The 12,735-nt window shown below is 37.3% G+C and overlaps 1 protein-coding gene across 1 annotated transcript; it reads right to left on the bottom strand.

Annotated features, from left to right (window-relative positions):
- Window positions 1–4,950: 4,950 nt before the first annotated feature.
- On the bottom strand, window positions 4,951–6,222 carry LOC143582290 (F-box protein At2g27310-like). The gene has a single exon (XM_077064898.1). It carries the CDS (start codon window positions 6,078–6,080, stop codon window positions 5,025–5,027), a length of 1,056 nt encoding a protein of 351 aa, XP_076921013.1. The 5' UTR covers window positions 6,081–6,222; the 3' UTR covers window positions 4,951–5,024.
- Between the last annotated feature and the right edge of the window lie 6,513 nt (window positions 6,223–12,735).

Below are 12,735 nucleotides of genomic sequence, written 5' to 3' on the forward strand. Positions count from 1 at the left end.
TAATATATATTTTATGTATGGTAATAAAAAATTTTATTTTGTTTTATTTTTTTATTATAAACTACATTGGTGTAGGAATAACTATCTAATAATGTAGGATAAATCATGTGTTGAAATATTATGTATAAAACATGTGTAAGAAGTACCTGCATTATAAATACGAAAAAATTTATATGTTACAGTGGTGATTATTCTATATTGTAGCATAATTGTATGTGTATTTATTCTATATTGTAGCATAAGTGTATGTGTGTAGGTTTGTAGGATGTTTAGGAGGTGTATGTTAATGCTGAATTTGTAGTGTAGGATTGTCAGAGCCGGCCTTTAGGGAGGGCGGGGTGGTCGACAGCCCCCGGCCTGACACCCCGTTAGGCCCGAAATTTTTTTTTTTTAAAAAAATTATATGTATTTTTATGAATAACAAGATGTATATTTTAAGGTTTAAACCCAATTACACAACAACTAGTTTGGCCTAGTGGCAAAGAGGTAATACTCTCAACCAATAGGTTGTGGGTTCTAGTCCCATTTAGAACATGTTTAAGCATATTTTTATATAAAATTTTTTACACAACTCAAAGATAACAAAATACTCATTTTACTTTAAGCCAAAAAAAATTTCCACCTTCGGCCCAAAAACTTTTTGGCTTCTCGGAGCCGGGCCTGAGGATTGTATATATATTTTGTAGGGTTATGTATAAAGTATGGTTACATAAGCACGAATATTGTTGTGTAGGCTTGTATAGTGTATGGTCACATTAATATATACGCATTTGTATTTTAGTGTAAGGTTACACAACATAAGTTGTTTGTGTAGGGTTATGTATATTATGAATACATGAAAAGTGTAGATGGTTGTGTAGTGTAGTGTAGGGTATGTAAATAATACACTACACAACCATATTCATGCTTATGCACCATGCTTATGCGTAATGTGTAGGATGTGAAGGATGGTTCTGTTTTGTGCAATGTATATGCATTATCTCTGTTGTGTAGGATGGTATTGTAGGGTTTGTATCATATTTGTATTTTCTTTTATATGAACAACCAAAAGAAAATTTTGGGTTTTTAGAGATTTGCAGAAAAATCGGTGGATGGTATGCGTGAGGACGAGAGAATTGTCAGCTGGATTGTTAGTTACCTACATAGAATATTATCATGGCTATTGATTATGTAGGAATAGTATGTAAACAAGAAACAATAGGATGAGATAATTAAAATTAAAAACCTTAAACTTGTCAGCAATACATTTCCTTTTGCCAACGTGAGTAATAATATTAATTTCGATTTCGTTATCTGGCACGACTTGGTCACGAGAACAACAATGGGAATCGTATAAATATTTTAATTTGATGTTATATATACGATTTCTATTAATTAAGATAAATGTTTTTTTATCTATTAAAAATAAAACTTTCCATATAAAATAAAACTTTCAATATAAAATAATTATGAGATTTAACCTTCCTACCCCTCTATTTAAAAAAAAAAGAAAAAAAAATAGGAAATTTCTTATTGGTTGAATCCATTTTTCTCATTTTTTGCAATAATTTGATTTCTTTCTTAAACTTAAACATATATATATATATATATAAATAGGGGAAAGTTCATGTACATTTTAATCTTAACATGAGAACGTAGGAAACAATACCAATTTATAAAAAAATGAGAACGTAAGATTCAATAACAACTACAATACTAATATACATAAACAATTATTTGTAATAACAAAGAAAAAAACCTTAAAATTACAATAAAAGAATCAAAATCAAGAACAAAATAATAACAGCATATACCAACAAATACTTATAACAGCAAAAGAAAAAATCTAAGAATAACAACAAAATATAAATCTGCATATACTTATAACGTTTCATACTCGAAAATTAGCAAATATGAACAAAAAATAACAGCAAACACCTATAAAAATAAATTTAATAATAACAACAAATTCGTTCTCACTGTTTTCATGTTAAGAATAAAATGTATTTGATCATGTTTCTATATAAATATATATATATAGTGGTACACTCAATAATGTTTTCATATAGTGTCAGTATTTAACTATTTTTTGCTGCTCGAATTTAAGCACTATCCAATAGAGATGGTCAAAAAAACCGGTCCGGGAACCGGTTTGCCGGTTTAAACCGGAAACCGGTTTTTACGAAAACCGGTTTTTTAAAAACCGGTTTGACCGGTTTACAAACCGCCGGTTCGTATTTCGGTTACAAGTTTTAGAGCCAAAACCGGTTAACAAACCGGTTAATGGAAAAACCGGTTTTTTTAAAACCGGTTATTATGAAAAAAACCGGTTATTAACCGGTTATTTAAAAAAAAAAACCGGTTAACCGGTTATTAACCGGTTCTAACCGGTTTCTAAACCGGTTAGACCGGTTAGGGTTTTGACATACAAAAACCGGTTATTAACCGGTCCGGTTATTAACCGAACCAGTTTTTTTTCGGGCCAAAAACAACCGGTCCGGTTAATAACCGAACCGGTTTTTTTAAAAAAACCGATTTGTGCACCTCTACTATCCAACGTCAAATTTTGTAGGTTGTATCGGGTAACATCTAACTAAACTATTAAAGTAAAACAATTCTCACTTGTCCTTATTCTAGCATTTCCAAGTATGCATCCTACTAGACAATTTTCATTTTTAAAATTTCCACCTAATTGTCATATTTAATTTTAAGTCAATTCCTCAACTATATTTATATTTCGATAATTGTTTTAATAATTTCTATAATATATTTTCCACTAAAAATCCTAGTTTGATTACCATTATTTTTGGTAATCCAGATTAATTATATTTAATGATTCCTATAATTATTCATTTAATTAAAACACTAACCATTTCTTATACCTACTTTAAATCATGAATGATTTTCAAAATTTAAATCACTATAAATAATAATGTTCACTTTTTTATTATAACATTATTTCAAATTATAGCCATCTACGCAATTCATATCAAAATAATATGAAAAAAAAATTAATCTTTTTATTTTAAATTTTAACAGTATATACTTTGCTAATTATAAGATATTTAACTAACATATTTTAGTTAATCAAATGTAACCGTAAGTTACAAATTGATAATAATTGAAATTTTGATTTTAAAATTTCTAAGATTTTTGGAAATTATTAATGTTCCTTTTCCTAATATAAAATAAAATATACCTACACCTTTTAATAATTTTTTTTGAACGACCAACTAAGTAACGCCGAGTACTCCGTACGCGGCTCCCATTGGCTAAAGGTAGCCCGAGCCGGCCACTAGTCCGGACGGACGGAGCCCCTAGCGGTCCACCTATTGAGGGATTCACTGGATAAAACCTGACACCCACGCCCGCCAAATGACACGACAGCGAGGAGCCAGTAAAATCAGGTGAGATCAGGACTCGAACCCTGGCAAGCCAGGGTCATCCCTCATATCTCCATATAAATTGGTGATAGTGAGGTTTGAACCCCCTATTTCTCACTAGTAAAGTGAGTGCTCTACCATTGACCCACATCCAATTTATATAATTCATTAACATCCTCAATATGCAACTGTTAATATATCTAGAGAATTGTAAATTTGTAATATCATATCAAAGGAAATTGTCTGTCACTATGATAATTTCGGGTAAATTAGTGTTGAATTAAAGTTTTTAAGTTTTACTTCACTCAATTTTATTCCATTTTTCTCCAAGTTTCAATACTGTATTTCACCAACTTTATATCATGAACCTCGAAAATATTTCTGAAGATAGATAGTCAGATTCAAAGGAAATTATTTGTCACTGTGATAATTTTGGGTAAATTAGTGTTGAATTAAAGTTCTTAAGTTTTACTTCACTTAATTTTATTCCATTTTTTCCCAAGTTTTAATGCCGTGTTTCACCAACATATCATGAACCTCAAAAATATTTCTGAAAATGTTAATGATGCAGTTGTAAATTCAACTAATAAAGCCTAGGCAAATGATGCTTCATGTGACGTTGCTGACGTGAAGTAAAAACTATTAATTCCTACGAAGGAAAAATATATTTATTGGGTGAGTCTAAAAATAATATTTATGTTGGTTTTTATTTTAGAGGTTTTGATAATGTTTTACCGGTAAAAACAATTACGTTTGTGGGGTTTTTTTTTTGGTTGATGACATTTTCATTTGACATTTGAAAAACTTTATGAGTTACAATAATGGTTGATGCTATGATTAACAATTTTTAATTATGAAATGGTGATTTTATATTTTATTTATACTTTGTATAAAGTATATATTAATTTTTGCTTTTAGTTCTAAAAGTTTACTATACATTGTTCAAATAGAACATCACAACTATTACAATCATAATTATCATCTATGAAATTAAAAATACAAATGAAAAGGATGGTGGCCCTGCTCATCAGGAAGATGAAATTGGGCTTGATCCACAAATGAACCCAATTGAAGCTGAACATGATTTTGACCCACATAATCATTCAGAGCCTATTGGGGCTGAACAAAACCTTGATTCTTAAAATGGCCCACTCAATTCGTTGAAAGTTGAAACACCAACTAACGAAAACTTGGAAGAAAAACCTACTCGTGTCAAACGAGTCAAAACACAACCAAACCGGTTTGAAGACTTGGTAGTTCATCTACCCCCATCGGTAGACCACGCTCAAACCGCGCCAACTCAAGAATCCTGTACGCTACACACCCCTTACCCAATTTTGTTTCTTATTTAAATTTTTCTAAAACTCACAAGAACTAATTGATCTAAATCTCACGCCTATTTGTACTCCTAAATCCCCAAATCATTCTGTTAAATGTTGTTAACAACTTAAGCCAATTTTGCAAAATGAGTCTCTCATGTTTCACAAACTATTCATTAGTTGTCTTTAACATTTAACTTTGACTAACCACATGTTTTGTAATCACTACTCACCAATCACTGTAACTCTTGTTAACTGCATGTTGACCATTGTTTTCTTATGTCGACTGATGAAGTGTTAACATTACACTACTTATTATCAGTACATTTTCGACCGGTCGATCCTACATAAATTGCTTGGAATTTGTTATTGTACCTAATATCAAACTCAAAAGGTAAAAAGAAAAGCAAAACAACATAAACAAGGCAAAATGAATCATCATCATATCCCTATTCTTTTTCTCTTCCTCTTTTATTATCAACTTCTTTCTTTGGCTTTTCATTTCCTTAAACTCACAATGCCTTTCCCATCTCTCCTTATCATCCACCACCTTCCTTCTTACATTATTCTCCCCCGAAATCGCCCTTTGTAAAATTACCAAAAAGTCCCCACCACTTAACCAACACGAATCCAAGTTTAACATCTTCATAGTCACCTCTTTCACTTGCAACACCTCCCCACTGTCATCCAAACCCAAAACCACATATATACAACATTGCACCATCTCATTTGGCTCACATCCAGGTAAAACAGTAACGTATTTGACAATAGTCTTGTTACTCACCCAATCCCTCTTTACACTAACAGGTTTGATGGTAGATAAGTTACCCGCCCGTTTAAGTAATGGGTCGATAATAATCCAGTTTAATGTCACGGATTCTTTCAGATGTGCTAATGTTGCTTTGTCCACACCCGCATGCACATCGACTTCCATGTCAATGTATCCCGAGATTCCATGATCTTCGGTTAACTTAATTTTTAACTCGGACGACAAGAAATTAGTTGTGATGTCCGTGAATTGGATTGTGGAGTATATAATATCGGTTTGGTATCGTATATCGACAGCTGATATAAATTGTGACAAACAATCTGGTTGTTTTAAATTAGAGATAGATGGACAACAATTACGGTGGTTAACGTCGATGATTAGTGAAGGAAATGAGTCTTGGAAGAAAGATTTGTGGCCACCAGGGAACGTGGATATGATGGCTTCAACATGTGGATGGGTTATAGAAGGCCACATGCACATGCAAATATGAGACCAAAGATTATTATCGGAACATAGTGTGTAAAGATCGGATGATATAGTGGCGATGGTCGAAAGAGATCGGCCGTCTAGTCGTGGTAAGATGTGAGTCTGAATGATGTCTGGATGGAAATCGGCTAGAGTGGTTGCCATGGTACGGGGTGGCTAGAGAGTATGAGTGATAGGCTGATATATATAAATGAGAAATAATAAAAGACAAAGTCTCTTCTAGAATTAACTACGTTCAACAATTTCTTGTAGAATGTAATAATATTTGACCTATTTCATACTGTTAATAGCAACCATATCTGATTTCTCTTCTAGAATACATGACATATGTTGGATCAGATAAATATTGACTGAGAGTGAAATACGGAGTATAAAGTAGAAAGCTGAATTAAACAGTCTTTATTTAAATTTATATTAAAGATTTATATATATTAAATTTCAAATTGTTATCTAGTATAATAGTTTTTGTATGACTTCTATAAGTGTGTAGAATTTATGTTAACTAAGCATATAAATAGATTATTTCAATTCAAGTTTCTCCGATTGAGAATGATATTTTGACATTATAAGAAAGAATATAAGGAAAAGAAAGTGTTTTTTTCCTTCTTATAATATACATTTATGTTAGCTAATACATCATATATAACCAACCAAAGTTTTAAATATAATATATAAAATTAGAGAGAATATATTGCATTTTACTTCCCCTTATTTTTTTTAAGGGGGGGTTTCGAAAATTTTGACTTGGTTGAGTCCCTGTGATTTTTGGTAGTTGTTAAGTTGAGTCCCACCGTCATCTTTCCGGCTATAATGCTATCGATCTAATCGAGGGGCGGTATGGCCTTTTCATCACATTGTCCAAACCCTTCAATATGCATCCTTATTCTTTCACTCACCAACACACCCGACGGTAATCACAAACCACCACCACCTTTGGTCGTCACCACCTTCATCTTCACCACAATCGCTAACCAATACCTTCATTTAACCTCCATCCACCACATTTGTAGATCACCTTCATCTCCATCGCCCATTCTAACGAGACACCTTTAACTCTTCAACCCAGACCGCCACACCACCATACACCACGAAATGCCATTCACGATCAATGTCGTCGTCAAAACAGAGTCAGTTATTTGGTAAAATATAGTTGGTTAATGTAATAATTTCCTATTGACTTGATTATTTTAGTGGATAACACTTCGATTAATGTAATAATCATAAATTCATGAGTAGTCGGACTCAGGGTAACCACCACAGTCACCCACCTTAAGGGTGGTATTGAGGTTTTGGCTGAACTTAAGGTTCAACATCCAGTGGGAACAGGGACATAGAGTAGGATCGGGTAGGTGGTGACGATCATATATACCGTATTGATGTCTAATTATACAATGGGATTGATCAAGGTTTTTTTTTTCTTTTTTTTTAATTAGTTTTTTTTGTTGATTAAAGTTTTTCCTTGATCATTGTTTTTTCTTGATCAGTTTCACCGATTCCGATCTACTTGTATGTTTCTAATATAATTTGGTAATGTTATGTAATAATTATGAATTTTTATAATATAATTTGGTAACGTTGTTTAATGATTGTGGGTTATTATAGCTTTTTGTAATATAATTCGGTAATGTTATGATTGCTTTATGATGAATATGGATGATTTTGGATGGTAAAATGTAAATAATTATTAAATATCATTAAATGACAAAAAGGATCTATGGACGAAAAATAGACAGGGGGACTCATAGTAATCTCGCCCCAAATCAAAGGGACTTAAACCATTCAAATTTTTCGGCAAAGGAACTTGCTCCCGCCTGCTAACTACATGTATGCAAAATGCAATTCTCTCATAAATTAATTTTTAGCTTATGACTATTTTACTTCACGTAAAAACTGAAAATACGGATAAACATAACAAAAGAAAACGATAAACTTGAAATTCAAAATACTCCCAAGGAACCGGTGATGATAAAGACGACTCAACCTTCTTATTTGAGATTGGCCTCGAGCACTATAAGTTAAAGGAATATTGAATTATAACTCCTAACAACATATATAGTCTTTATCTATGTTTATACTAAAGACTTATAAATATTAAATATCAAATTGTTATCAACTATAATAGTTTTATATGACTTTTATAAGTTTATAGAATTTATGTTAACTAAGCGTAGAAATAGTTTATTTCAACAATCTTCAAATGAGAATGATATTTTGATATCATATAAAGAATAGAGAGAGAGTTAGTTGTGTTGTGGGTAGTTTGACTTTAAGGTAGTGAAGAGGTAGGTCCCAGCAGAGCCCAGTTGGACCCGCAAGACTCACCTTGAAGAGGGACGTCTGCGCAGAAACCAACTGGATCCGCAGGACCAACCATGCAGAGACGTGACGTCCTTACGCGCAGTACGCAAGCTGTTCCCGCAGGAAATGCCTCCCAATGGTGAAGGACTCCGCCTGTTCCCGCAGCCTCGGATACAAGCCATCAGGGAAGGCCACCCGCGCAGCAAGGCTACACGCACAAGGCACTTAGCTCTCAATCACTCAGTGTCACCTGAAGGAATGAGCAAAGCCGGGAACAATCCCGCACAAGGGCGGGAGGGGGAATACTCCCGCCCAAATAAGCCAGTCCGTACGATACGGGAAGATCTTCTGTACTGTACCTGACGAGGTATGGGCAAAAGATCTGACTAAAGATACGACAGCTTATTGACAACAGTATGGCGAGCAGCATGCTCCTGTACTGTATGTCACTGTTAGCCGCTGCCTACTCACCAACTACTACCATACCACGTGCATAGCCGGCAGTTGGTGGAAAAGGAATGGTCTACAACAGGCCTGGTCACTATCAGCCGCTGCCTACCCACCAACTACCAGCAGGGCACGTGCGTAGGCCACTGTTGGTTGAACATGAATACTATTCAGCTGGCCACACCTCCTTGGAAACCTACCTTCGGCTATAAATACCACAAATGGTATGACCATCATATCTTATCATATTACCATCATATTATACCTGATATCTGCTCTAGCAATCTCTTAATATACATTTATATTTAAAGAGCAATCTAGTCTGATTCTCACGCCGGAGGGTGGTCACAAGGAGGAACCCCCCCTTCTCAGTGACAAGCTCACGGTGTCTATTTTGCAGGTTATCAGAACATCTTCTCTGGGTCTAACCCCTCGTGGGAAACATCTATCTAACCCCCAGGTTACCCGTAATCTGCCCGGGGTCCGGTTAGTGTTTCTTCATTAGCGCCATCCGTGCATAAAGCTAGAACATTTTTCTCCAGTTTTTTCAAACTTCTAAGATGGTTAAAGAAACTCCGGTAACCACAACCCCAGCTACTGGGGGGAATACCGGCTACACAGTCTTTACAAACACTACCCCGGTTACCCAAGCCGGGGCAAGTGAAGTAAATTTTGCAAACACTACCCCAGTTACCCAAGCTGGGGCAAGTGCAGTAAATAATCGCTCACTGGGATTCACCGATACCCAGTTAGAGAAACGAAGGCTCCCCCGCCAAACACTCGATGAAGTTAAGGCATGGGCGGAGGCACGTCAGAAGGAATTCCAAGCTGAGTTGGACGAACGCTTGCGTTCCGTCCAACAGGCTGACGAATTCGAAGAATACTTGGACGATGACTCGGAGGAATCCGACTCCGACGCGAACCCTCGTCATAGGGCAAAAGGGAAGCGTAAGGAAACGGATTCCCAACCGAGGAGGCATTTTGGAGAAGCCTTCAAACCAAAAAACACAGTTGGAAGTCCACGTGATTTCTCCAAAACATTCAGACCAAACGTTGCAAATGCGGGAACGTCCAAATTTGCAAGGGACATTGCGGAAGCAATTGCCCCAAAAAGTGCCAAACAAATGTCCAGTATAGGCACATATGATTGTATATCTGATCCAGACGATCATTTGAACAGGTTCATAGCGGGGGCAACCGTCAGTAGTTGGACGGAACCCACGTGGTGTTACATGTTCCAAATGACGCTCGTTGGGGCTGCTAGAGCGTGGTTCGATCGTCTACCGGTCAACCACATCTACGACTGGGCAGACTTCCAACAGAAGTTTAGCCAGCACTTCAGCCAGCAAAGAAAGTATACCGAGGAGCAATGGACAATCATCAAATGCATTCGAGAGAAAGATGAATCTTTGCTAGACTTCATCACTCGCTTCAACTCGAAGAAGCTAAGTCTGGGTAACATTAGCGAAGATCTTGTTCGCGCTGCTTTTATTCAGGGCGCGAACGACCCAGAGCTCATCCGCACCTTAACGGGTAAAGATGGCATGCCATCCACATGGGATGCCATCATGACAGCAGCTAAACGCTTTGCGGAAACGGAGAAGCAACTGGGTAGAGATCTCCCACAGAGCACAAACCTCTACACCCAGAGAACAAGGGAAGACAACGTCCTTACCGCCCGATTAAACAAAAAGCGAAAGCTAGGCATTTGGCAGTCAAGGGTAAACTTTGACACCTCATCCGGCTTGCAACATCGGTTAGGCGGAAGGGATAATGTACAGTCAAACAAGAACTCCAGATGGACGCCGCTCACCAAAAGCGTCACCGAGATATTCGCCACCGAGGAGCTCCCATGGCCAAAACCTCAAATAATCCGACATCGTCACAATGCTGATCGGAGTAAATACTGTGACTTTCACAGGACAAAAGGCCACAACACCGAAGAATGCATAGACGTAAAAGACATGGTCGAAGCATTTGTCAGAGATGGGACGCTCGCGCATCTCGTGGCGCAATGAACGCTGAGCATGCTGATGCGTGTAGAACCCCAGCTGGGGAAAACACGAATAAAAATTCCAGCTTCAATGTGGAGACTACATGCTGCGTAAAGAACGAGATCCCGAACCAGGTGCGTATCGGCTCGATAGCACTCCCATCCCAACAACATGGAAGGGAGCTCAATTACACAGTTTGCATGTAAATCAATTCCAAATTTGTAAAGAAAAGGCCAAGAGCCACTTCTAATGGAAATGATTCTCCTTAAAACATCGACGCTGATAATTTTACATTAATACTTTATTAAACATAAGTGTGAGTCGTTGCATGGGGAAGGCAGCAAAACCCGCATAAACCCAAAAAGCGGCAAACCTTCACGCAGGTCAGTTAAAGGGGAAAAGTTCAGTCATCCCAATAAATGAAAGTGCCGGTCTATCCTCATGAATCATGATAAGAGGAAACTGAACACTAACCTATTAACAACCGCGTGTCGAACGGTTAATTTATTCAACACTAATATGCCGGTTTTCACCGCATAATTACGTGGAAAGACGTTGCATGGGGAAGGCGGCAAAACCCGCATAAACCCAAAAAACGGCAAACCTTCACGCAGGTCAGTTAAAGGGGAAAAGTTCAGTCATCCCACTAAATGAAAGTGCAGGTATATCCGCATGAATCATATTAGAGGAAACTGAACACTAACCTATTGACAACCGCGCGTGGAACGGTTAACTTATTCAGGAGAATTTCTAACAAAAGGATGAGGAAAACCTACACGCAGGTCAGATATATGTAAAGTTTAGCCATCCTACTAAGTGCAAGTGACGGTCCTACCCGCACAATCACGAAAGAGGAAGCAAAACTTCACACCTATTATCTGCCACGTTCAAAGGTTAACTTATCCTAAAGACTTAGAAATTTCAAGAAAGATAAGGAAAACCTACACGCAGGTCAGATAGAGGTAAAGTTTAGCCATCCTACTAAGTGCAAGTGACGGTCCTACCCGCACAATCACGAAAGAGGAAGCAAAACTTCACACCTATTATCTACCACGTTCAAAGGTTAACTTATCCTCAGAAAAGATGAGGAAAACCTACACGCAGGTCAGATGTAGGTAAAGTTTAGCCATCCTACTAAGTGCAAGTGACGGTCCTACCCGCACAATCACGAAAGAGGAAGCAAAACTTCAACCTATTATCTACCACGTTCAAAGGTTAACTTATTCTAAACACATGGAAAATTGCTAATTTAAACTAAAGTATGCAAGTCATATAACGTTTATAAAGCAAGGAATCCAGAGAAAATAGCGGTCTTACCCGCACAAAGATTTATATTTCACAATGATTCATTACAAGAATGGCCGGGTAACTACCCGCCTACAAGAAAATAAATCTATACAAGCTAAATATATCCTAGCAGTGGGAAGGGATCTTCAGGATCAGGCTTCAGGGCCACTTCCACTTGGACCAGCACCATCAGAAGAGCGTGGCAGTTCAAGGAAAGCTTTAAGGATAGCTAGCCCATCATCATCAGCAGCAACTTCGTTTACCTTCTCCACCACCGGATGCGGGAAGGCGGCGTATTGATTTACTGCTTGGTCGTATACAGCTTCAGTATCTACATCGAATAAAGGGAAGTTGGAAGGCGGGATGCCTTTCTCAACGAACCCTAGACCAAGCAGGAAGCCGGCCTTTTCCCCATCCTCGTGAGAAGCCTTGAGGGCTGCGCTCATAGCATCGTCATAAGATGTCTCTGAGAAGACCCGATGCACAACCTACAAAAGAAAATATACAAGTGTCAAAAACCTTTTCTATTTACAAAGAAAAGCGTAAAGACATGAGAAACTTACCTGAGACAACGCTTCTCGAAAAAGCCATTCCTTGGCAACCAGAGCTTCTTGGAGGGCAGCTTGAGCTTCGTTACGGGCACGTTCGGCTTCACTCTTGTTGAGGTTGGCAAGCAACACTTCTTTAGCCGCAGCCTCTTCGACGCCCTTTAGCTTCCGCTCAGTATGGTCAAGCACCCCCCCTCTGGTCCAAGATCTCCTGGAGCTTTTTGG

This window comes from Bidens hawaiensis, unplaced genomic scaffold (genome assembly GCF_021521415.1).
Source record: "Bidens hawaiensis isolate Kalapana, Puna unplaced genomic scaffold, B.hawaiensis_p1.1 tig00031522_1, whole genome shotgun sequence".
NCBI lineage: Eukaryota > Viridiplantae > Streptophyta > Magnoliopsida > Asterales > Asteraceae > Bidens > Bidens hawaiensis.

Bases quoted from the DNA above. Each gene is read 5' to 3' on its own strand.
- LOC143582290 (XM_077064898.1), bottom strand. From the start codon at position 6,080: ATGGCAACCACTCTAGCCGATTTCCATCCAGACATCATTCAGACTCAC.